The sequence below is a fragment of the Lissotriton helveticus genome, chromosome 12 (genome assembly GCF_964261635.1).
Source record: "Lissotriton helveticus chromosome 12, aLisHel1.1, whole genome shotgun sequence".
Lineage (NCBI taxonomy): Eukaryota > Metazoa > Chordata > Amphibia > Caudata > Salamandridae > Lissotriton > Lissotriton helveticus.
In genome coordinates this window covers 268,859,733-268,886,873 of record NC_136073.1, presented here as the reverse complement: position 1 = coordinate 268,886,873, position 27,141 = coordinate 268,859,733, and the positions used below count along the sequence as shown (strand labels likewise).

Sequence of the window (27,141 nt, the reverse complement as noted above, 5' to 3'; positions counted from 1 at the left end):
CACACAATAGGTTCCCAACTTTAGCCCCTCCTGCCGATTCTAAAACTGGCTTGGATGGTTTAATATTGTTACTCCGCCTCTTACAGCGGGACTGTATTCTCCCAATTTACTCCACTACTGGGAATGTTAATATGTTTTGTTAAGGTTACTCCTGTTCTACCTAGCAAGGTACTGTCGTTGTACTCCCTACGTACGTATTTGGGGGGGGGGGGGAAGTGGGGGGAGACATTGGGTGAAACTGGTTGGGAGGAAGGTACAGAGGTTTAAAATGATCCAGAAGTCAAGAGATTCTACCTATGTTTTGTATTGCTTTTTGCTTATGTTTGTTCTTTGCAGGTACAGCACTCACTTTTTTTTGGCACAGACACCTTTGACTACATGCTGTAACCTTTACCCTTTACTTAAAGTTGCATCCCCATACACTGAATTATGCAGGCTATCCTTTATGCTTACAATAAGTCAAGGCCTACATCCACCACTCGACCCACGCGGGCAACCACGACACCCCGCTCACCGAACGCTTTTTCCACCAGATCAATCCTTAGCGAGTAAGACTCACAGTGATGTCTAGCGCCAAATCATTAGCAGACGACCTTAACATAATCTCCCTGAATGTCAAAGGGCTTAACCACCCGGTAAAAAGACGGACAATTTGCGAATACCTAGCTAAAACAAAAGGGGACGTCATCTTACTCCAGGAGACCAAGTTGTCAGAGGAGGACTTACGTTTCCTGAACATACACTGGGCATCGCATATACTGAGCTCCCCCGCGACACACAAAAAAGGCGGTGTTATCACTTTACTGGCGAAAAAATCCAAATTAACTCTAGTCTCACACACACATGACACGATGGGAAGACTATTGGTGACACCTCCTAAGGGAAGATGACCCTAGACATGTGGTGAACATCTACTGCCCCAACTCTGATGACCCCGAATTCTGGGACTCTCGCTCGATAGAACACATCCCACAAGACGATCTACTAATAGTGGGGGGCGATTTCAATCTCCCCCTAGACCCAATATTGGACAGACAATCCAAATGCATGTTTCACTCCTCCCGATCACACAAAGCCCTCTTACGCCTTTGTGAGCGATACTGCCTAAAATACTCCTGGTGCCTCCAAAATCCAGATGGTAGGGACTATACTTTCTTTTCTGCCCCACATAAGTCTTATTCACACATTGATTTCATTTTAATTTCAAGCTCCTTCACACACCTGATAGAGGAAACTGAAATAGCCCCATAATTAGTATCCGACCATGCCTGTATCCGCACCAAACTTGCTGGCTCCCGCTCAATTCTTCCCCCTAGGAGATGGAGATTTAACGAGGAAACCCTATCCGACCCCTCTAACAAACTACTCATAGTTAACGCCATCGAAGAATATTTGTTACTAAATGATGTTCAAGACACTGCACCTAATACCTTATGGGACGCACTTAAGGCTACGATTCGTGGGGTCATTATCAATATCAGAGCTAAAACTAATAAAGCATTAAATAAGGACCTAGAACTACTGGAACAACAGATCGGGCTCCTAGAATCCGACCACAAATCCAATCCCCTCGATTCCAAATCCCTAGACCTATTGACCCAAAAGAAGTATGAGTACAACACTATCACTAGTAAGAGAGCGGGTGTATGGATCAATTGCTTCAATGCCCTAAAATTATGTGAGGGAAACAAAGCAGGCAAGCTCCTCGCTTCATGTCTCAAACATAAACAGAGACTAACCACCATATCCTCGATAAAGGACTCCACAAACAACACCCATACCAGACAATCCAAAATCCTTGAGACATTCAAAACCTTCTACGAAGATCTATACAAAAACGATAAAACATTGGACGTGACAGCCTGCACTGACTACCTTGCGTCCCTACAACTCCCCAAACTATCAGAAGTCGATAAGTCTCAACTAGGGTCCCCCATCACAAGCGCAGAGATTACAGCGGCCATAAAGACATTAAAGAGCAATAAGGCCCCCGGGCCTGAAGGCTTTTCCACGGCCTTCTATAAAGCCTTCACTAACCAACTCAACCCCGCGCTCCAATCCCTCTTTAACTCCACAGCGACCAGTGGAAGCGTTTCCCCCTCGATGAGTGAAGCCACAATCATAGTTATCCCCAAGGAGGGTAAAGACCCTCTCCTAACCAAGAACTACCGGGGGGCGTGGCTTGGACGGCAAGCATGGCGGACGCAGCCTAGTGGAGCTCCGTTCCCGCCAGCCGATCATCCGCCGAAATATCCTGTTCCCCCATATCGGACAGCGGCCCGAGAGTAGCGCTTGGTGCGAGGTGTCGCGGTGCCCACATCGGTGCACTTTGAACCGGTTGAGACGAGTGAGGGCAGGCGGACTTCGTGCGGCCTAGGCAGCCTCTGGAAGCCGGGGTGCTTGAGTTTCGCGACCCCGGGAAACATCACGCGGAGGCGGCCGAACGGCGGCGGACCGGCTGCGACGGAGGGCCGCATCTGGCCCTGTGCACCTGGGGGACGCCTCGATCTGGACCTGGGGTGCCCTGGTTTTGCTACATCGACCCCGCAAGAGGCGGCGGCGGAGCAGCGCGTCCCGGCTGGAGGGCGGAGAGCAAGCTGCCGGAGCGGAGCAGTTCAGCGTGGGCCCCTTCTCCCTCCTTGGCCCCCGGAAGGTGAAAGACAGAGTGCATGAGCGGTGGTGACCCCAGGAGGTCCATCGGCGGCGCTACGGCCTGGAGCGGCGGCGGCAGCCGGGGACCTCGATTTTCGTGATGCCCAGCAGAGCGCCGGTGAGGCGGCCCGGAGCCTAGCAGTGGAGGACGCCGGCCAGACGTCATCGTGGGGCCTGACTGGCCCAGGTACCAACGCTGAGAGCCCCTGCAGAGCGACTGAGAAGCGGGAGTCCCGGCAGCCATACAATTGAGGTACATGACAGGGGGGCCCCCTATGCGGTAGCGGGAGGATCAGCGCCACGCCAGATGCAGGTCGGCGGTGGCTGAGACCTGGCTGAGGGACACGGGGGCCCCGGATGCGCACGCGGCTGCCGGGCCTAGACCTTGGAGGGCACAGTAGGGGCCAATAGACACTATGGTGGGATACCTGGCCCGACTGTTCGGCGGTCAGTTCGGACCACGGTGGGCCCCCTGTGTGGAGGCATAGTGGGCGGCGATCCGACAGTGCCCGCGTGGCAGCCTAGGACTTCAGTGCAGTATACCTATCATGACCTGCGGGGCAGGTGGCGGAGGGGGAGGCCCTAAGCAGGGGCCCATTGACAAGTTCACGGGGCCGGGAGGCAGTGCGGGGGCCTCAGGCGGCTCCCAGGCAGCCGGGCCAGACAATGCAGCACTAATGGCAGCCATCACCTAGTCCCGGGACGCGTTGGAAGCCAAAATTGGGGCGGTGGGATCAGATGTTACGCTCCTTCGTCAGGACTTGCGGAATGCGGTCTCCCGCATCACAGAAGCTGAAACCCGGATATCTGGAGTAGAAGATGATGTGGTGACCCTCAAATGCAAAGTGGCTGCCCTAGAATCCACGCAAAAGGGCCTGGCGCTTCGGGTGGAGGACGCAGAAGGACGCGCCAGGCGCAACAACCTCCGCTTTGTAGGACTGCCCGAAGGCTGTGAGAAGGGGGATATGGAGGGCTTCCTTACGCGGTGGCTTGAAAGCTGGATCCCGCCTGACACCTTGTCCGGGTGCTTTGTTATAGAAAGGGCACACCGGGCCCTGATTCAAAAACCACCGGAGGGAGCGAGGCCGCGGCCGGTGATTGCGAAGCTTCTCAATTACCATGACAGAGATGTGATCCTTAAACAGGCCAGAGCGAAAGAACCCCTGCGTTATGAAAATCACACTATCCTGATCTTTCCGGACTATACTCGCTTGGTGCAACAGCAGCGCCAGTCCTTTATGGCGGCCAAGGCCCGTCTACGTGATCTGAAGATACAGTATGCACTCCTCTATCCGGCCCGCCTAAGAGTTATCTTTCAATCTCGTACGCACTTCTTTGATCGCCCGGAGGATGTATTTCTATGGACAGATGAAATTAGACCGGTGAAAGTGCACACTCCCCCGGGGCGTGACTCCGACTCCTCACATGATGATGCGCAGACGAGATCCTCCCGACGTAAGGACAATTGGAGATCCCGCTCCCGACAGCGGTCTGTGTCAAGTACTGCTTCGGAGACGGCGTCTGGGACGACCGAGAAAAAGAAGAAGGGCACATGAGGGCGCCTCGTGCCATATTGCGGACAATTTGACTTAATTCCTTGCTCATCTGGGGTGTGTGTTGGCGGGGAGAGCGAAGTGCTTGTGCCATATGCGAGAAATGAGTGCATGAGGGGCGGTTGTGGATTGGGGGGGGAGTGAACGGGCTGGGGGGTTCCTTTCAGGTGAGGTGGGAGGGAGTAGATGTGGACGAGTTAACCACAGTTATGGGGATCCATTGGTGGGATGGGTTGTCGGCCTCACGTTGGAGGCGGAAGCCGCGCTGCACCGCGACAGGTACTTCATCGTTTTTTGAGGTATGGGGTGGGGGTGGGGGGGAGTTCTGAGGAGTTGGTGGGTGCTGACTTTGGGGGGACTGCACGGCTCTGATGCGATCGGGATGGTGGCTGGAAGCACACACAGATGGCGAGTGTCATGAATGCTGGCTGCGACAGGTCCTTGATGTCGACCCTGGATAGAGGGGCCGCTGGGCCTGGGGCCACACTCCGGGTCCTTAGTTGGAATGTGAGAGGAGTGCTGGACAAAATCAAGAGGGGAGCGGTCCTGGAACAGGCTAAAAGAGTGGGGGCGTTTGTTGTCATGCTGCAGGAAACGCATCTTCTGGGGACTAAGGCATTATGCCTCCAGCGCTTTGGCTACAGTCAGGCTTTTCACGCCGGTTTTGCCAGGGGATCCAGAGGCGTGGCCATCCTGGTGCACCGCAGGGTCTCATATGTACACTCCACTCACTGGCGAGACCCACAGGGCAGATACATCTTTATTCAGGGTACACTTGGAGACGAGGAGGTAGTGTTTGGTTGCGTGTATGCCCCCCCCCCCCCTGCAGTGGTCCTTGGTTGAAAGATATTAGCAGTGTGGGCGGAAGTCCCGAATGTGTTAGCTGCCATCGGGGGTGACTGGAACGATGTGATGGACCAGGCGCGCAACAGGTACAGGCCTGGGCGGGGGGGGACAGTCGCACCCGGGCATACCAAATTAGACGACATGACCCGGAATCTGGGATGGGTGGACACATGGAGATACATACGTGGCACACAGCGAGAATACACCTTCCTCTCGGCAGTTCATCGTTCATTCTCTAGGCTGGATTATATCTTCGTCCCCATGGCGGCTCAGGGTAGGGTGGAGGCCGCGGATATTTTGTCGCGGGGACTGTCCGATCATTCTCCGGTGGTAGTTACTATTAGTTTAGACCGAAGGAAGCAGCAGTTTCGTTGGCGCCTATCAGTTTGGCACCTACAGTTGGGAGATTACTAGGCTCACATGCGAAAAGCCATAGCACAATATTTGGCTGAGAATACTGGCACCGCGGCGACTAAGGCGACGCATTGGGAGGCCATGAAGCCCACGTTGAGAGGCATAGATATAGCGTGGTGTGTGGCAGCCAAGAGGCGCCGCAGGGAGACTCTCGATCAAGCGGACGGAGGCGACCATACGGGATTTAGAGCGGCGTAGTGGTTCAGGAGGGGAAGACAGGGTGCTGGAGCAACTGCTGTTAGCGCAACAGTCCTACGCCTCATTGCTACTCGATGAGGCGCGGCAGATGTGGCTGGCAACCCGCAGCAGGGTATACCAGTGGGGGGATAAATCTGGGACGATGTTGCATAGGTTGTGCCAGGGCCAGTTCCAAACCCAGACCCCTCCGAGAATCCTGGATGGGTCTGGCGCCCTGATAACCAATCCCATGTCGCTTTCGGAAGGCTTTGCGACTTATTATGCCGACCTGTGCTCCCCGCACGAATGCATTGGTGAGGACTTGATTGACAAGTTTGTAGCAGATCTACCTCCGCGGGCGCTCTCAGACGAAGCCCGCGATTGCCTGGACAGACCATTGACGGAGGACGAGCTGGGAACCGCTCTTGGGGAACTTAACACGGGGAAGGCCCCCAGCCCCAACGGCTTCCCCAGCGAATTCTTTAAGAAGTTTCATCTTCAGCTGGGAACCCAGTACAGAGCAGTGGTGGAGGAGGCCCGGGAACTGGGCTACATGTCCCAAGACTGGAGACACGCTGAGGTGGTGGTCTTTCACAAACCCGGTCGACCTCCCGAGCAATACGCATCGTATCGCCCGATCTCCTTATTAAATGTGGAGACCAAAGTCTTGGCTAAGGCTCTGGCCTATAGATTGTTGCCATACATATCCGATCTCATACATCCGGACCAAGCCGGCTTTATGCCCAAACGGGCTACGGGGCACAATATTCGGCGGGCCAACGTCGCGGTCGCGGCGATTCAGTCATCTGGGGTGCAGGCGGCGCTATTCCTGGCGGATAAGGACAGAGCGTTCGACTCCCTCAGCTGGACGTACCTCTTCTCGCTACTGCCGCGGCTGAATTTGGGGCTGGTATTCTTGTCATATGTGAAACTGCTCTATACCGACCTTACGGCCTCGGTTCGGGTAGCGGGGGCGGTGTCATCGACCTTCCCTATCCGGAGGGGTACCAGACAGGGTTGCCCCCTCTCGCCCTACTTATTCGCCCTAGCCATGGAACCCCTAGCCGCCTGGGTCCGAATTGACGCGCAGATGAAGGGCTTTGAGTGGACTGGCGACCTGGCTGACCTTATAGCACTCTATGCGGACGATGTTCTGTTTCTTCTCACAGACCTCGATAGGTCCGGGCCCCGCCTCATGCGCATCCTACAGATCTTTGGTGAGACATCGGGATTATACATGAACCCATGTAAATCTACTCTTTGGGTGCTGGGAAGGGGTCCACCGATCGGAGACTGGGCTGCAGAACTCCAGAAGGCCGCAGGAGGAATTAAATATCTTGGGGTGTTCCTGACCGAGAGCCCAGCTATTGCTTGGGAGTGCAATGTGGTGCCGGTCTGGGAACGGACCCAGGCAGACATTAAGGTGTGGTCCCGTATGCCGCTGACCATATATGGCAGGTCGGCCATATTCAAGATGGTGGCCCTGCCCAGGCTGTTATATCAATTGCAGAATCATCAATACCCGATCCAACCCTCATGGTTTCAGCGAGTAAACACGGTCCTGGGACAGTTCCTCTGGGAGGGCGGCTCTGTCAGGGTGGCGCTGCGCACGTGCTTTCGTTCCACATACGGAGGGGGGCTGGCGACTTCAGACGTTCTCTCCTATTACCAGGCGTCCCATCTCCTAGTCCTGAATGATTGGTGGTATGGGGACAGGGGAGACCCAGCCTGTGCGCTGAAGAGGTTACTAATGGAACCACACACGCTACACACGCTGCTATATGCGCCAAAGATACGCGGGGTCTTGCCGGCGATGACACGGGTTGTGTTCAACGTTTGGAGGCGTGCGCTGAGGCGGATGGGATGGTGGCGAACCTTGACCGAGGAGACTCCCCTCTGGCGCAATGGCCGCCTCCCAGGCCTGGCTTCCTTGGCGGGATTTGCGGGATGGGACGCCATCGGCATCTCTAGGTTGGGGGATGTCATGGCCGGGACGACACTTAAAACGTTCCAGGAGCTGCGAGTGGAATATGACATGTCCCATACGCAGTTTTTCCGCTACTTACAATTTCGACATGCCCTGGCTCCGGACCTGGTGGGTCTGATGTCCCTCCCTGAGTTTAGCCCTTTAGAAGCCTGAGTCTTTATGGGGGAACTGGATACTAAAAAGATTTCCCGCATTTATCAATATCTGATCATACATTGCTCCTCTGACTTATGCTCCCTTAAGGAGAAATGGGAGGAGGACGTAGGGCCGCTAGAGGAGGAGGATTGGAACGAGGCGTTGGCGAGTCCTAGAGGCGCGGCCATATCGATCCGCCTCCGGCTGATTCAATTCAAATACTTCCACAGAGTGTACTATACGCGGCAGAGGTTGTGGAGGGCGGGACTCATTGCATCCCCGGAGTGTACCCGATGTGGAAGCGAGGAGGGCACTTTCCTTCATACAGTGTGGAGTTGTGGACGCCTGGATAGGTTCTGGCGGGGGGTCTGGAATGGTCTGGATGAGGCGCTGGGCTGGGTGCTCCCGCGCACGCCACGCTTGGGTCTGCTACCTGTGCTGGAGGGAGTGGGGGACAACCTGTACAAAAGACATTTGCTACTCTTGGGACTAACGATAGCCAAGCGCGACATAGCTAGGGCCTGGAAGGATCCACAGCCCCCGTCACTTCTTGTTTGGAAAAGAGGCCTCGACTTCTGTATGGGGATGGAGAGGCCCATATTTCTGGCCCGTGGTTGCCCCAGTAAACACTACAAGATATGGAAGAGGTGGGCTGAATACAGGGGTCTTTGGCTAGAGCCGCCGATAGAGCGGGATCCGGATCCGGACATATGATTGCGCTCGCTGATTGGATGGATGTGCGAGAGTGACGTGAACGATCGAATGCCGTGCGAGGGGAGGGATCTGGGTGGGGTGGGAGGGGGGCTAGTTGGTGGGGGGTCGGGTGGGGGGATTTGTTCACTGTGATTGTTCCCATTGTTTGACTACGAAAGATATGACGGATTGCGTTCTTGTACAAATATATTGATATCTCGCAGATACCTCTGGGATACAGAGATCTGTGGTTACATATGTGATCTGTCAATAAAATCTGTTTTGAAAAAAAAAAAAGAACTACCGCCCCATCTCTTTGATAAACCTTGACTGCAAGATTTACGCCAAAATCTTAGCGAATAGATTAAATTCTTTCCTCCCAAAACTGATTAGCCCAGCACAGGTTGGCTTTCTAAAACATCGGATGTCGAACGACAATACCAGATTACTGTGTCACCTATTGGAAAAAGCTAAGAACTCTACCTCCCCAAAGGTGGCGATAACCTTAGACGCAGAAAAGGCCTTTGATAAGGTCTCATGGTCTTTCCTCCAACAATGTATGCATAGTTTCAACCTCGGTCAATCCTTTATCAAAATGGTGATGGCCCTTTACTCCTCCCCGTCAGCCAGAATAGCAATCAACGGTACCCTCTCCAACCCGTTTCGACTCTACCAGGGCACCAGGCAAGGCTGCCCGCTCTCCCCAGCACTTTTCCTCCTGGCCCTTGAACCCCTCCTAACTGACATCATGCGCAACGATGAAATCGCCGGAGTCTCCTTCGGTGACACTCGGGTAAAATTAGCAGCCTATACTGACGACATCTTAATCGCTACAGAAGACCCCGCTAAATCTATCTCTGGTCTTATGTCCTCAATCGGTAAATACTCCGCCCTATCAGGGTATAAATTAAATAAGGACAAATCTAAAGTCAAGCCCCTAAATGTCCACGCCACCAAGGAGGTCCTAGGAGGATCGGGACTAGCATGGCAAACGGATGTTATTAAATACTTGGGATTGGAGTTTACTGACTCCCTTCTGAGCACACTCAGACACAATGAATCCACTACCCTTACCAAAATTAAACGCCTACTTGATGGTTGGTCTCCCCGGTTCATCACCTGGTGGGGTCGGGTGGAGACCATAAAAATGATGGTGTCCCCGTTAGTCAACTATCTCAGCACGATGCTACCCCTCATCCTCTCCAAAGAATTCCATAACAAACTGGACAAACTGATTTACTTCTTCCTCTGGCAAGGCAAAAAAGCCAGGATCAGCCTAAAAAAGCTACGTTTAGATAAAAACCTGGGAGGCGTTAATCTGGCGGACTTTAAGCTATACCAAACCGCCTTTCTAGCCAGACAAGGTTCATATTGGTTAACGCCACAGTCGGACTATACCCCGGTGTGGTTGTCCGTGGAAAAATCCCTCCTCCAAGGCCTTGACCCCTCTACCCTTCTCACCATTAAAATTAGCCCCAACCTAGGCTCATGCCCCATCTTTAAAAACACCAAAACGGCCTTACTCCAAGTGAGCAAACACCTACCACACCAGTTCCGGAAATCAAGATGGGAGTCGCTCTGGCAGAACAATACCCTAACATATATGGGGAACCACTTCACTTCGCCACATGAATAGCCAAGGGGATACACTTTCCACACCAACTCTACGAGGGCCCGTCACCGCTCCCCTTTAGTGCACTACAAAATAGATATCAGCTCCAACGCATGGAATTCTATAACTTTCTACACATCAAAGTGGCACTCACTAAGGAAGACTTAAGTGATCTCACACCCTCCCTCCCCGACTTTCTCAGTACGCTCAATAGACTTGGCCATCAAGTTTCGAGAATCTACAAATTAATCCGCCCACAAAGTTCCACTTTGACTGACTCCCTAAGAGTGTTCTGGGAATCCTATTCGTCCACACCAACTTCAGAAATAGAGTGGGCCAGAACTTGGGAATCCAACACACGTCACAAAATCAGCCCCACTTTGTCCCAAACTAAGTTCTGGCTTCTTCTCAAAGCCTTCTGGACACCTAAGAGGTTATTCCTACACAACATTAGGGACGACGACACCTGTTGGAATTGCAAAGAAGAAAGTGGGGATCTCGAACACCTAATACTTAAATGCCCATGTGTTACCACCTACTGGGACAGAATCTTTGAATTTGTCACCAAAGTCTTACATGTCTCGCTTCCGAGAGAATTTTCAACCCTCGTGTTGGGATTTACCAAAACCATCACACTTAATGATAATGACAAAGCCCTTCTTGACCTTTTACTGACGGCAGCGGTTAAGATCGTATTAAACAACTGGAAGGTCACTACTAAAGCCTCCTTTTCCCACTGGCTTAATTGGGTCTCCAATCTCAGAGGAGCCGATAATTTAGCCCTTGCCTCTACCCCTTGGCGCCCCCCACATAGGAAACTCTGGACCTCCTTGGATAAATACTTTGATTTACACAAACCACCATGATCGCATGTTGATCCTACGTTATTATGGCAAGGCTGTTAATACGTGCGTATATATCCTGTAGGCCTGCTTGCTTCATATCAGTGAACTGTTGCAACGCTATTGTATCTTATTTTCTTTGTTTGATTTCTTATATGTACTATATATAATTTTTGTAATTTTTGTATGTATATTTATGTGCGCTTCCACCAGCTTCTTTGAGCTCGCCTCCATCATGCACTCTTATTTCCTTCATGTAATATTTACTTTGTACTTACGATTGTTTTACATGCTGATCATCTCTTAAACTCCCAATAAAAATTTGTGAACTTAAAAAAAAAAACATGCAAAATCTTGCTCTCCATGTCCCAGAGGGTGTTAATGTAACATTTAAGGATTGGAGCGCCAGACGAGCTGATGAAAAAACTCTTTTGCCCATATTATCTATTTTCTTTGATTTACTATCTCTCTGGATTGACTTGCTCTTAAAGGTCTGAGCTATAAAGTTCTTAGGAGTAGGATACTGCATCAGAAAGTTGGATCAACCGGGGCAGGTCTGTGCTATATAGCAATTGGGTGAATCACTGGCAGGATTGAGCAACGATTGGACCATTACGGTGTCAGTCAAGGCAGCAATAAATGGCAATAAGAGTATTAAAGTGGAGGGGCCATTCTGCAAGATTTCAGTCATATGATTGGCCTTAATCTCAACTGCAGGCATCTGCAGGTGCCTACAAATACCACCACAAATAAAGTACTTTTTCTGTAGGGAGTGGGGGGCCTAAAGGGTGAATTCTGTTCTGATTCTGGTGAAGTGTCCAGGCCTGGATGTTATTCCCCATTTGTAGAGGGATTTTCACCCAGACATGCTTTGAGCAGTTGAAATGTCTGGGTCCAAGCTTGGAAGACGCAGTATTCGCTCCATTTTAACCACATTGTAGGTAATCCTGGTTTAGCGTCACTGGGCCATTTATAACAGTGACCCACAGACAGAAGCACCATCTTTGTTTCTTACTCCCTCCAATTCCAGATGTTTCAAGGACTCAATCGGTATGCCCCTCCAATTCCAGATGTTTCAAGGACTCAATCGGTATGCCCTTGCTTTGAAAATGCAATTTAGAAGTAAAGTCCAACATATTTTCTTACCTGAAATCTCTCATCCTCAATCCGTCTCTCTTCCGAGTCGAACTTAAGGCGTCGGTTTTCTTGTTGCAGCCTCTCAATAACTTCCTGTGCATGACTGCAAGAGAAATTGAAATAGTGTTTAAAGAACACAAATAGGAAGGATTTAGAAGAGAAAGAGATTGCAAGTTAGGGGTCAGCATCAATGAATGGAGAGCGTAAGAAAAGAGGTAGACTATATGTATCCACAGAGTCACACGTTCTAAAGCTTATGCACAACCAATATTCATGTGTAGTCTGCATTGCTGGAGTTTTAACCTTGTTTTTGACTGCGCATTTGACTGAAAAATTAGGAGCTGGGAATAAAATTACTTAGGGTATCGATAAGGTGGGGGAGAGAGTGGGGGCTCTGGAAGAAAGCTCCCAAAGTAGAAACGCAGAAATCGACTCCTTGAGAAGTCATCCGCCTCCAGGAGCAAGAGCTGGACCTGCAGGCCCACGCCGAAGACTTGGAAAACAGGTAGCAGAGAAATAATATCCACATCAGGGGAGCCCCCCCACAGGCGATGAGGGATCAGATCTGGAAGGCTATGTGCAGGAGCGGTTTGGTGGCATCATGAGTGGCAATACACCCAACAGAATCAAGTTGGACAGATGTCACAGAGTCGGCACTCCCAGGACGCGCGATCCTCAGGGCAGCCCGCTCAGACAAGAAGCTACAATTCTGAAGCCACTCCTTTCAATTGTTTCAAGACCTAGCAGCATCCAAGCTCTTGAAACGAAAAGAATTCCATCTGGTCAGTGGCCACCTGCGATCTTGTGGCATCTCCTACTCCTGGGGCCATCCATTCCACCTTATCTTGCAAATGAACAGTAAGACCCACCAGCTAAGCTACTTCCAAGTCACGAAAGACTTTATGGACTATTGGTTTGTTCTAACTTTTTGCTTTTTTTGAGGGTTAGGTGTTTTGTTTTGGGGCTCTCCTTTTGACTGGGTTGATTGATGTGTGGGGCGCCCTGCGGGGGCTGTACCCCCTGTCCTGGATTCACAGATGTAGCACGATTAGCTTTCTGGCACACTTATTTACGTCAGCCTAGGTCTCTTTACCACCTGCACTATGGAAGTTAAACTACTTAGTAGAAATGTTAAAGGCCTTAATAACCTGTTAAGAGATCGGCAATACTTTTCCTCTTGGAACACTCGCAGAGGGACGTCTGTTTGCTACAGGAAACACACTTGCTAGATCAGGAAGCCATAGAATGCACTCTAGAAGGTTCCCTCGTCAGTTTTGGTCACCTGGGAGGGGTAAATGGGGAGAGGGGGTAGCGGTTCTGTTTTTTCTAGTCGCTTCCGGGGGTCAATCCTATGTACCTATTTCAAGATTAGGTGTCGTTTATTGGCCATACCGGTTCAACTGGGTTCGCTGCATTTCACTATAGCTTCTCTTTATGCCCCCAACGAACACATGGAGAACTTTATACCTGAGGCGTAGGTGGAGGTGCTCCAATCCCCAGACCCAGCATTTTTCGTGGGAGGTGACCTAGTCATGGACGGAGGACTGGAATGCTCTGTACAACGGATAGGGCAGCGGGGAGACTGTGATCCCTAAGCCCGGGAAGAACCCTGAGCAATTCAGTTCCTATCGCCTGATATCCCTGCTCAATGTCGACACAAAACTGTTTGCACCGCCTCAACCCCTTGATGCCAGGCTTGGTGAATCCAGACCAGGTAGGGTTTATCCCTTCAAGTCAATGTGGGGACAATACTAAATGCGTATGTCACCTCATTGATAAAGTTCAGTGGTCCCAGGAGGAAGCACTTTTGCTGGCAAGAGACGCGGAGAAAGCATTCGATAGAGTGCATTGGCCTTATCTGTTTGCAACTCTCAAGCGCTTCGGGTTGGGCGAGCGGTTTTTGAACTAGATACGCAGGATATACAGCGAGTCCAGTGCAACGGTCCGGGTGAACGGGGTGAGATCTAACGAGGTCCGAGTGGAGCAGGGTAGCAGGCCGTGCTGAACACTTTCTACGCTTCTCTTCGCCCTCTACATGGAACCCTTCGCCCAGAGGCTGCGGGACAATCCCAATGCTGTAGGCATTAAGGGCCCAATTCATAGAACAAACTTAAGACAAAATCCTAAACTTACTACCATTTTGGTATTCACAGAAGGCATTTACTCATTTTGGTATTCACAGAAGGCACTTACTCATTTCGGTATTCACAGAAGTTAAGAGTTCTAACTCTAGGACTCCTAAATGCCTCCTGTGAATACCGAAAGTCTTAAAGTTAGGATTTTTCTCAGTTTAGTAGTAAAGTTAGGACTCCTAACTTTAGGACTCCTAAATGCCTTCTGTGAATACCGAAAGTCTTAAAGTTTGGATTTTTCTCAGTTTAGGAGTAGTAAAGTTCATAACTACTGCCATGAATTTGGTAAACACTCGAGGGGCCGATTTCAATCCATAAGGGAGAACTTTGTATTGGTATTGTTTGGTCTTTACCATGATGTTTAGGAATTTCCAGTGGCGTAAGGGGACTGGTACATGGAAATACGCATCCTAAATATCTATCAAGCACATCCAGTCTCCTTGCTAGAGGTGAGGACATATTTGATGGAGCACCAGCATGCAATATTTATCTCTTCAGATGGACGTGGTCAGAATGCGAAGGTCTAGTATAGGTCTGAACTCTGCTTTGTGAGCTTTCTTTTGTACCAGAAAATATCTTGAGGAAACTCCTTTCCCTCGATGAGAGGGGGGAACTTCCTCTATGGCAGATTTTTGTAGGAGAGTGGCTACCTCTTGCTGCAGAAGTTGGAGCTGATGGGACGTGGTTTTTAGTGCAGAAATCGCCGGAGGTGGGTAGCAAAACCATAGAGAGTAACCATTCTGCAACATACTTAAGTACCCAATAATCTCTTGTGATCCTGCGCCACTCTTGACATGATAGGCGATACTCCCCCCACCCCCCACTGGAGTGGGTAACAACAACGGGGCAAGCAGTAGCACCATTGTTTTGTTGGAGTCTTTGTGGAGGTAGAGGACTGAGATAGGTTGCCTCTACCATGGGAGGGACGCCGCCTTTGATAGTGTTAGTTGGTCTAATGATGTTGCATCCTAGACCATTGGGGGGTTTGAACCCTCTGATGAAATGGTCTACGGTCGTAGGTCCAGTATCTGCGGCAGAACTCCTTTTTCTTTTCAAGGCCTACAGCGTTTTAGAGTGTCAAATTCTGTTTTCATTCTGGCCATTTCATCATGTGTGTGTGCCAAAGAGAGAGCTTCCGGAGAAGGGGAGGCTAAGAATACGCTGTTGGGCTTCCAGCTTCGGTGCAGTGAGCCATAACAAGGACCATTGTCTAGCACATATGCCATGCACATAAGACAATTGGTTTGCTTAAAGATGACCCATCTATCGTCATCAAACAAGCAGATAAGGGCGGGGCAGTAGTCATCTACCGATGTACCTGGCGGAAGGTGAAAAACAAGTAAAGAACACCACTTGGTATCGCCCACTATCGGAGGATCCAACTAAAGACATTCAGGGACAAATTGCCAAAGTTTTAGATTATGGCAAAGAGAATGGCTTCTTGGGAAACAAGGAACACGACTACCTTCTTAAGAAGTGTCCCAGGACTCCGGTCCTGTATCTTCTTCCGAAGATCCACAAGAACATGCAAGAGCCCCCTGGCCGCCCCATAGTTTCGGGGTGCGACTCATGTCTAGAGCCGATCGCAGAGTATGTGGACTTTTTCTTAAAACCTTTTTTGAGTCAGGTAAAGTCATATTTGCGAGATACGACTGATTTTTTGGTTAAAGTTGAAGGAACCAGCTTTGATGTACAGTCTCAAATCATGGTGACGATGGACGTTACGTCGCTATACACTCAAATTCCCCAAGAAGAGGCTCTACAAGTGATGGAGGTTTATCTTGACCAGAGAGAAAGACCACACCGGGTCCCCACTGCCTTTATCTTAGAATTGGCTAAAATAGCACTTAAGAAAAACTATTTCACCTTTAATGGTGAATATTACATGCAAGTGAAGGGGACCGCCATGGGGTGTCCTTATGCCCCAGAAATGGCGGTTCTCTTCATGGCACAATACGAACAGAAGTTCGTGGAAGCTAACAACCCATTCAGAGATCGAATTTTACAGTGGTATCGATACACTGACGACGTCTGGCTCCTGTCACAGGGGAGCCAGGCGGAGCTAATGTCTTTCCATGGATGGCTCAATGCAAGACACAGGGATATCAAATTCTCAATAGAAAACAGCACTAGTCGCATGATGTTTCTGTAAGTTGAAGTGAGATGTGAGGAAGGACGATTGGTAACATCGCTCCATAAAAAGGCAACTGATAGGAACACCATTCTGCACCATCCACGCAATTTAAAGGCCAATTTGCCCTACGGGCAACTGCTCAGAATCAGGCGTAATTGTTCGGATGTGGCGGATTATGAAAGACATGCAAGATCTTTTTGTCATGATATGCAGGACAGGGGCTATCCTAAGAAGCTCCTGAAGCACTCATTCAAACGTGCTAGATATACGCCGAGAGAATGCTTGCTGCAGCTTAAACAACGCCCACCAATCAACAAAATGGTGTGCGTCACAACGTTCTGTCCTGACACCCACAAGTTGCGCCAAGCTGTTTTAAAGAACTTGCATCTATTAGAAGGTTTGAATTGTCCATTTCCTAAGCCCATCTTCGCTTATAGAAAAAATCGAAGTATTGGCCAACAATTGATTAGAGCTGACATTTCCATTCCAAAACCTAAAAGTGACCTTTTGGCACAATGGAACCTAAAGCCCGTTGAAGGCCATCACAGGTGCGGTAATTGTGTTGCTTGTTCTACCACAATTGAGGGCAATGAATTTGTCCATCAGGGAACCAAGTGGAGACATACAGAATTCTCCAACTGCAAAACGAAAAATGTAGTTCACGTAATACTTTGCCCGTGTCCACTAATTTACATAGGCAAGACCGGCCAACAAGTAAACCAAAGGATCAGCCAGCATCGGTCATGCATAAAGAAAAAAGTAATGACCGCTCCGCTGGTTGAGGACTTCTGCGATAAAGGCCATAATAAACATGAATTTAAATGGTCGGTGTTATTCACTGCGAATTCAATGACAAAATGTCACGATATTGAGCGTGCCTCACTGCAGAAAGAGGCTTAACTCATTTTGAAATACAATAGCACTCAAACAGGCCTTAACAGCTTGTCTGAGATGAACGAGTTACTTACCTACGGTAACGCTTTTTCTGGTAGATACAATATCTGCCTGTGGATTCCTCACCTTGTGAATATCCCCTGCGTCAGCAACATTCGGAAATTCTTTTTGTAGCTTCGCGCCGACGTGGACCCGGACCTCATAGAGGCACGGCATCGCTCGCGACTCCGCTGACGCCTATATTAGGCCCACGCCGGCGTGATGACATCAGTTCTGCCCTTTTTTCCGTGCCTTCGAGGCACACGGACGGACCAATGACAGTAGACTTATACACAGTATACGCAGTACAAATATCAAGGTAACACACACACTGTGAAGCAAATGCAATAAAACATTTGACAATAAAATAAATACATAATAGAAACACTGGCATAGAAGAGTGGACAACGGGGAGGCGGGTGGGTCAGTGAGGAATCCACAGGCAGATATTGTATCTACCAGGAAAAGCGTTACCGAAGGTAAGTAACTTGTTCTTCTGATAGATACATCTGCCGTGTGGATTCCTCACCTTGTGAATAGAGTCCCACAGCAGTCCCCACTCCCGGAGGAGGGTGTCCACTCTTCTAAACCTGGAAATCCTGGAGGACAGAGCGTGCAAAGTGACCGTCCCTCCTCACCTCGGAATCCAAGCAGTAATGCTTCGCGAAAGTGTGGAGGGAAGACCAAGTTGCCGCCCTACAAATATCCTCTACAAGAACACCTCTAGCCAATGCAGAGGTTGACGACTTAGCTCTTGTAGAATGAGCCCTTATACCCTCTGGTGGTTCCTTACCGGCCAAAGAGTAGCAGATCTTTATACAGAGGATGATCCATCTTGATAAAGTTCTCTTATGGACCGCTCTTCCTCTTTTGCAGCCAGCAAAGCCAATGAAGAGCTGGTCATCCAACCGACAGTCTTTAGATCTGTCCAGATAAAAAGACACCGCCCTCTTGGGGTCCAGACGGTGTAATCTCTCCTCCTCCTTGGAAGGGTGTGGGGGAGGATAAAAGGTAGGGAGGGTAACAGATTGACCACGGTGGAAAGGAGTCACCACCTTAGGCAGAAAAGCAGCCCTGGTCCTAAGAACCATTCGATCAGCATGAATGGACAAGAAAGGGGGCTTGGAACTAAGAGCTTGAAGCTCACTTACCTTCCTTGCCGAGGTTATTGCAACGAGGAAAACTGTCTTAAGAGTCAAAAGCCTCATAGGACATTTGTGAAGAGGCTCAAAAGGAGCACCCATCAGAAAGGTCAAAACAAGATTTAAGTCCCACTGAGGCACAATAAAAGGAGTAGGAGGGAACTTATTCGTGAGGCCCTTCAAAAACCTTAAAACCACAGGAGATTTAAAAAGAGATGGCTGGTCAGGCAAACAGAGAAATGCCGACAGCGCTGAAAGATAGCCCTTCACTGTGGCAACAGCAAGCCCCTGTTGCGCCAGAGAAAGGGCAAACTAGAGAACATCAGACAAATGGGCTCTCAAAGGGTCTATAGATTTCTCCCCACACCAAGTGACAAATTTTGACCACCTATAAGAATAGATGGACTTAGTGGAGTCCCGCCTGGCTGACAAGATGATATCCACCGGAGAGAAAAAGAACTCAGGTTGCCCCGTTCAATCTCCAGGCATGAAGGTGTAAGGTCTGGAGGTGGGGGTGTAGAACCTGCCCCTCCATCTGGGAGAGGAATCTGCCCTGTGAGGGAGACGGAGCGGCGGGTGAGAGGAGTGGTGGAGAAGGTCTGAGTACCACACCCTTCTTGGCCAATCCGGGGCGACCAATATGACTTGGGCCTGGTCTTGGCGAATTTTCCTCAGAACCCGAGGAATCAAAGGTATGGGAGGAAACGCGTAAAGGAGTTGCGAGTTCCAACTCAACTGAAACGCGTCCCCCAAGGCTCCTTGCATCGGATACTGGAGACTGCAGAATGACAGGCAGTGAGCATTCTCGCGAGTGGCGAACAGGTCCACCCGAGGAGTCCCCCACATCTGAAAGATGTCGTGAACAACCTCCGGCTGAAGCCTCCACTCGTGGTCGGCAGAGAACTGTCGACTGAGACTGTCTGCACGAACGTTCTGAACTCCGACTAGATGATTTGCCATCAGACAAATCTGATGGTCCCGAACCCAGGACCAGAAATGCAGAGCCTCTCTGCAGGGACACTGCGACCCCACTCCTCCCTGCTTGTTGATGTACCACATCGCGGTCGTGTTGTCCGTCAGGACCTGAACCGACTGACCGCAAAGGGAAGGGAGGAAGGCCTTGAGCGCCAGACGTATCGCCCGCAATTCCAGAAGGTTGATGTGAAGCAACCTTTCCTCTGGAGACCAAAGACCCTTGACCTCCAGGTCCCCCAGATGAGCACCCCACCCGAGAGTGGATGCATCCGTTATTACCGTGGCCACCGATGGAGGAAGTTGAAAAGGCTTTCCTTGCGACAGATTGCCTTCTACACTCCACCAAGACAGATCCGCTGCAGCTTCTCTGGAGATCCTCACTGACTCCCCGAGATCTCCGTTGTGCTGATACCACTGCCTGCGGAGGCACCACTGGAGTGCCCTCATGTGCCAGCGTGCATGGTTGACCAACAGAATGCAAGAAGCCATCAGACCGAGCAGACGAAGAACCTTCAAGACTGGAACGACCGCTCCATTGTAGAACAAAGGAATCATTTCCTGAATGTCGCGAATCCTTTGAGGTGGAGGGAATGCATGACAAACAGTAGTGTCCAGTACCGCACCTATGAACAGGTTGCGCTGGGAGGGCACCAGGTGAGACTTGGGTACATTTATCGAAAAACCCAACTTGTGCAACAACTGAGTTGTCTCTTGCAGATGATGGAGCCCCTTCTCCGGCGACTCCGCTTTGATCAACCAGTCGTCCAGATACGGGAATACATGTATCCCCGACCTCCTGAGATGTGCTGCCACCACTGCCATCACCTTGGTGAAGACTCGAGGTGCAGTAGTAAGACCAAACGGAAGGACCGCAAACTGGTAGTGTTGCGACCCAACCGTAAAACGGAGATACTTTCTGTGCGACTTCAAGATGGGAATATGAAAATACGCATCCTGCAAGTCGATCGACACCATCCAGTCTTCTTCCAGCAGCGCTTGAAGAACCTGTGCAAGAGTGGGCATCTTGAACTTTTCCTGTTTCAGGTAAAGGTTCAAGATCCTGAGATCCAGAATTGGCCGAAGCCTGCCATCCTTTTTGGGGATCAGGAAATACCGGGAGTAGCATCCCTGACCCCTCTCCTGCTCTGGAACCACCTCTATCGCACCTTTTCGAAACAGTGCCAGGACTTCTTCCTGCAGGAGAAGCAGGTGGTCCTCCGAACAATAACCCTGGCAAGGAGAATAATTTGGGGGAAACTCCCGAAAGGGAAAAGCATACCCATTCTCTACAAGATTGAGAACCCAAAGATCCGATGTTATCAATTCCCAATCTTGTAGAAAATGGGTAAGCCGGCCCCCCACTGGGCCCACATGATCTGGAATGGCGGATCTAGGGCTGCTTTGCTGCGGTGGTTGGGGGCTGGGATGGTGTAGGAGAGTAGGGTCTGCAATCCTATGATCACCCAGATTTTTGCTTTTTTTGCTGCACTGGTTTACGACTTTCCCTGGCTGTGGGCCTGCTAATCAGACCCACAGCCTAGCTGTTCTCTCTATCCAAATTGTACTCAGGTACTGAATTGGCACTGGGCCCTCTCCAAGTCCCTGTACCCAGGGCTGAGGTGCACCCAGGAGTCTCCCAGGGGCTGAAGCATGTATTGTGCCACCCCTGGACTGACTAACTGAACTGACACAACTGGCTGCACGACAGCTGGGGCAAGGTGGTGTACTCACCCTTTGCTTTAGATATAGTATACCTATATCTAACCCCAAAATGGACACACAGATCTCCTATCAGTCACTCCTATGGCAGGCCTTAAACAATCCTGAAGGCAGAGTGCTTGGAATCGTGTGAGATGGTGCTCTGGCATGCGCTGAGCCTGTCTGCGGCTTTCGGGATCTATCCCTTAGCCGTTTCCATGATATCGCATACCATATACTCTTAAGTGCATTATAATCCTCGCGGTTATATGCCAACTCTGGTATCGCTTTATCAAAACATGTCGAGTAAGGTGTCATACGAATTGGAATACTAACCCCTCGCCAATTCTGGCGACGGGGTTAGCATTCCACCCTTCTAGAGGGGCACGACATGTATGTAACCTGTAACCCCGGTTAAAGTCCAACAGAGCCTTAGCTCCACAAAATGGATGCTGCCACCGAGACACAAGTCTGCCCTTCTGCTGCTGGGAGTCCTCCCAGAGCAGGAGATAAGGACAAAGGGTTTCCTGCCAGGGGCGGTGCTAGCACCGTCCCAGACAGGATTTTGTGTATCCTAGGTAGGCAGGGCTTCAGAGGAAGGTGACTGCAAGTGGCACCCCGGTGCTCACTGTGCATAGGCCGGCTGAAACCAGTTCCAGGGGCACTCCAGCCCCTGGCCTGGGGAAAGCCCGCCAAAGGAGAGGGGTGTAACCACCCCCCTCCTGGTCCCACCCATAGGGCAGGACTTAGTCGCGTGCCAGCCCCCTTTTCCCAGATAAAGGTAGGAACTGGCCCCCTTCCAAATTAGATCATCTTTGGAATCAAGACACGACTTTCTACGAAAGGACATCAAGATTTCTTCTTCAAGATTCTCCCTTGTGACTAAGGAGTAGTCACCCTGCATCCGCAGGCACCACCTTAAGAACACTGCGGTCTGCTGCGAGTCCTTCCTCCGGAATCCGACTGCCCAGCTCGACAAGACCCGGCTTCCCTGGCACCTCCGACCTCTACTCACCTCTACAGCCAAGCTGAGAACCGTGAGTGCGACGAGACCTCAAGGGACCGACTATTGCCAAGACTGCACGACTTCTTCACAGCAAGCCCGCCGGGTAATCTACTGGCGAGTGCTTTGGGGTCCGAGAAGCCCCGACCCTGAGCAGCTCCAGCACCGAAGATCAGCCCCCCAGCATCTCCACGATCGGCGTGGGGCCCTTCTGCTTTTTGCTGCTCACCGCGTTGTTTGGCTACTAGCCCGCTGGCTCGTGGCCTTCTGAACGACGCCCGACGACATCACTGCTGCTGGTCTGGTTGCTCCAGACTGGTTCTTGCTCCCTTCCAGAAGAGGAGCACCCCGGACCCTCCTGGTCCACTCAAGACGCCATTTTGAGTCCACCGCGTGGGCTTGAATTAGCCAAGGCTTTGTTGCCCAATCCTGGGTCCTTCGACGCCGACAGCTTCATCCATCGTGGGACAGCTCGCCCCTCCATCCTGGTCGCCGACAACGCCTCCTGGTCCGTGAGATCTGCAGAGCACAGCGTCGCCCACCCACCTAGTCGAGGTGACTACCCTCCGGTGCCCTCCTGGTGCCCCTGACTATTGGCTAGTAGTCACGAACTTGGTCCCCTCTGCTTTCAGGTGTCATCCATCTTCAAGATCCAGGCTTGGATCACTTCGAACTCTCTTCACTGGTCGCCTGCCAGCATCTTTCTTCCAGGCTCCTGGTTCGTCTACGAGGATTCCCGACGTCTTTTGAGACATATGCAGCTGCAGCCCCTGGGCTAGGTAACTTCGGCATTTCGGTGCCCCAGCATAGCCTCACTATCCAAGGGTCAGGATCCACTGTCGTTTTCTTCCTACCAGGTCGGGTTCGCCCGTGAACACTAACTTTAACTTTACTAGCTATCATAGACTTTGTCCCGCATCCCGCGTGAGAGTGCACACTCTGCACCCGAGTCCCCTGGGCCTCCTAGAAGTAATCTAACGATTCTATAGTCAAGTCCTAGCGATTCCAAAGCCTATTAGTACTGTACTTACCTGCTAGTAATTTCGCATTCCACTTTTTGAGTATATGGTTTCCCGTGCCCCTCGGGCATTTGTGTATACTGTGCTAACTTAAGTATTTTTACAAGAGTTTTGTTGTGTGCTTAGCTCCCTGTCTCATAAAGAGCCAGGGTAGACTTGTTATAAATAAATACACTGTTTATTTTCATAACAACTTGTGTGGTGTCCTTTCACTGGGTGTTCAAGGGGTAATGTGATGGTAAAACAGCTGGCTTAACACGCCCTCTAGAGTCTTAGCCTTAGACTGCTCGTATCCACGCTACTAGGATAGCTGGTCTATAAGGTTGACTTGCAACCAATCATCAATAAGGGTTGTTTGGACTGATATATAGTGATCACTAGAATAGTGAACACTGCACATCAGGCCAACTTCTCACAGATGGGAAAGAGGAGGAAGAGGAGGAAGCGTTACGGCCCGAGTTCGGGCCCTTTGCTTGCCTCTATAAGATCTATATAATGTGTTTTGCTGCTGCTGTGGCTGCTGCTGGGTTGACTTATAGGTTCGAAAAGAAGATCTGCTAAATCCTCTTGAACGTCTTCCAAAAGTGCCCCTGGTCTGAAGGACCAACGATTTTGCTGTCGCCCTGCTGTCTTTAAAGCGTTCCAAAGCAGTGTCTGCTTTTTTTCCAAACATGCCAGACCCGTAAAATGGAAGATCCATTAATGCCGCCTTGACATCTGTGGAAAACGAACTTGACTTCAGCCACGCAGCTCTTCTTGTCGCTACGGAAGAACCCATGACCCACGCCACAGAGTCCGCCGTGTCCATTCCACTTTGAATAACCTGCCTTGCTGCAGCTTGAGTATCAGAGATTACCTCTTGGAAGTCTTTTCTATCCTCCTCAGGTATCTTGGGCACCAACTGTTTCACAGTGTCCATAAGAGCGTGGATATAACGCCCCATCAAGCAGGTTGCATTTGTGGACTTCAAAGCCATACTGGCAGCGGAGAAAACCTTTTTAGCGGCCTGATCCTGCTTTCTCGACTCCTTTTCTGCTGGGACCTGTGGAAATGCACCCGTAGATCTTTTGAAATAGGCAGCCTGCACCACCAAACTCTCCGGCAGAGGATGAGAGGTTAAAAATTCCGGGTCTTTAGGAGCTGCCCTATACCTCCTAGCTACAGCCCTAGATACAGCAGGAGCTGATACAGGATTTTTCCAAATCTCTAAAATTGGATCCTTTAAGGCATCATTAAAAGGTAGCAACGGTTCAGTCACTGATGAAGGAGAGTGAAGGACCTCTGTGAGCAGATTAGATGTAAATTCTGCAGTTGGTAGAGCAATGCTCAACAAATTTGCAGATTTCTTTATCACTACATGACAAGGCGTCACATCCCTTGAGGGTTCATCAGAAACCGAAACACGGTCCTATTCAGATGACAGTTCTAGGCCACTAGCTACAGTCAGGTCCTCAAAAGAGTCCTCAGACTCCTGTAGTTCGCCTTCCTCCAGATTTTCCTCTCAATATCTTTCTTCCTCCATCAACCTCTGGGCTTCACGTCTAGATCTTTGCTTCACATTCGAAGCCGTCGGATCCGCAATCAACTCCGACGGAGCCGGAGCCGGCGTCGAACCCGACGTCGGACGAGGAAGAGATCCACGACGTCGTTCAGGGTTCGGCATCAAAGTTGATGGAACTGGCATCGAAGGAATCGGAGTCATCGATCTCGGCGTCGATGGCTTCGGAGTCGAAGGCCTCGCCGGAGTCGGATAATGCCAACGCGGCGTTGGAGCCGGCATAAAGGGCGCAGGTGCAAAGGATTGAGGAACACCCAGACCATATGCCATCGGACCCATGGGACCAGCAGGAGCCCCAGAGGGATACATAGCCCTTGAATAAATTCCGAACATCGCATTCAGGAAATGCGTAGGATCCTGACCTGGAGCCGGGAAGGCTGGGTACGAACCCCCAGGCTACTCTTGAGGGCGTGGAGTCGAAACGACGTCGATCTCCTCTTCGGGCTGGTGCACCTGAGTCGTACGACCTTCGGGCAGCTGAGCCTCTCCCTCTCCGACCTCCTCCTCCTCACCTTCATCCTCCCGACCTGAAGGATGGGATGGGTCCGGAGATGGAACAGCTTTCTGCTTCGGCGAACTCGGCGAATTCGCATGCGACGCCTTAACTTCGGCATCCTGTTCTTCTGAAGCCGAAGATACTACCACCTTCTCGACCAGCTTAACCTGCGACTTCGGCTTGGAACCCGACTCCTTCCTCGATCGATGTTGGGATTCATGGGTTCTCTTTTTATGCTTCTTTCTTGAAGATCTTGAAGCATGGGCCGAGGACAAATCCGATCGCGACCTCGATCGAGACCTTGACTTCGAGCGTCGAGTCCGTGATCTTGATTTCTTCTTCTCCTTTCCTTCTTTAAACTTGGCAACAAGAAGTTTTGCCTCTCTTTCCCGGAGGGCCTTTGGTGTCATCTTCCTGCAGGATTGGCAGTCCTTGACGTCGTGGTCGGAGCTCAGACACCACAAACAGCATTCATGTGGATCTGTGATGGACATTATCTTGTTACATTCTCCGCAGGCTTCAAACCCGGTCTTCTTCGAGGTCATGTCGAAAGAGAGAAGACAAAGAGACTAGAAAAATAGCAAGTAACAAAGTTACAGCAAAGGCTACAGACGATCCCAGAAAAACGTTAGCGTCGACGACGCGGAAAAAAGGGAACTGATGTCATCACGCCGGCGTGGGCCTAATATAGGCGTCGGTGACATCAGCGGAGTCGCGAGCGATGCCGTGCCTCTATGACGTCCGGGTCCACGCCGGCGCGAAGCTACAAAAAGAATTTCCGAATGTTGCTGACGCAGGGGATATTCACAAGGTGAGGAATCCACACGGCAGATGTATCTATCAGAAAGCCCATAAATAATTGGCAGAGACACACAGTATAGTGGGCTGGCATCTGTTAGACATCCCTGGACTCAATCTGTAGCCTTATGTCCTCTTTTCACTAATACATCTTGTGTATAAAAAACAAGCGTGGTCACTGCCTGGCAGGTAGATATATGCAATCTAAATAATGGGTGCAGCGTCACCTTCAGACTTCCCACATGCTTGGTTACTAAAGTTTATTTTTTAAGGGTGCATGCGATACACTATTATAATTATGACCCTCAATGTGCTCGCCGTACTTGTGGAATAAATGCCATTTAAATCAGCATTTATCAAATTTAAATCAGATGGCCCGTTTCAACATTAGTGTTTAGGTACTAGTTGCCAATAAAGTTTTGAGTTTTTTACTTCAAACTTAGCACGTAACTAAAATAGTCAAAAATCGATTTTCTGCCTCTATTCATTGGGAATGACACCATGCAACAGGCGCGCTCTGATTTTACATGCGGTTTCCATATTAAACAGAATTTCACAGCGCAAGTTTGAGGACACTACAAGTCCCATCATGCCTTTTTTGGAGGTGGGCTTTAAATACAGGAAGTACTTGCGCAGCCATTTCTTGTGAGAAAACTTTGATCACACCAGCGGCGTGCAGTTACTTTCGAGCAGGTAAATGCTAGGACATGTTTTATGCTTAGAATCTGTTTGAATGGTCATACTTTTGGCTATAAGCGCTTATACTCGTTTTTTCGTTTTTCTGCTAACACAGGACGGCAAATTGAGAGCACATTTCCAAAAATTAAAAGAAAGGGAATAGTAACACTGCATTAAGGTAGGCGAAATGATTCCAGCCCTTTCTGGGTTTTTAATAATGCATGCACTATGCGAACATTGTAATCAACAGCCCCACCACTAAAACATTTTTCACTATTGTTTTAGGAGCCTACCTTCATGGTGGCGCATCACATATAAGAACGCCGGTTGGCGGCAGTCGACAATAGCAAGGTATGCTTTATGTAGCATTGGGTGACGTTTTAGTAATGAACCCACGAGCTGGTTAGATTTACCAATGCACAAAAAAATTTCTTAACATTTCTTGTAGGTTGTCCTGCCTGGCCACGTTTAGAATTATTTGGTTTGAAATCCTTTACGCCCCAATGCCCTGCTCTACTTTCAACCAA

At 50.2% G+C, this 27,141-nt stretch overlaps 1 protein-coding gene across 8 annotated transcripts in view; it reads right to left on the bottom strand.

Moving 5' to 3' along the window:
- The window catches only part of PMFBP1 (polyamine modulated factor 1 binding protein 1), a 2,317,386-nt gene that overhangs the window by 221,339 nt on the left and 2,068,906 nt on the right, over positions 1 to 27,141 (bottom strand). For all 8 annotated transcript variants that reach the window (XM_078668626.1, XM_078668631.1, XM_078668625.1 and 5 more), the window contains one exon: positions 12,058 to 12,151. In XM_078668626.1, the coding sequence (XP_078524752.1) occupies positions 12,058 to 12,151 (94 nt within the window). The remainder of the gene's footprint in view (positions 1 to 12,057; positions 12,152 to 27,141) is intronic.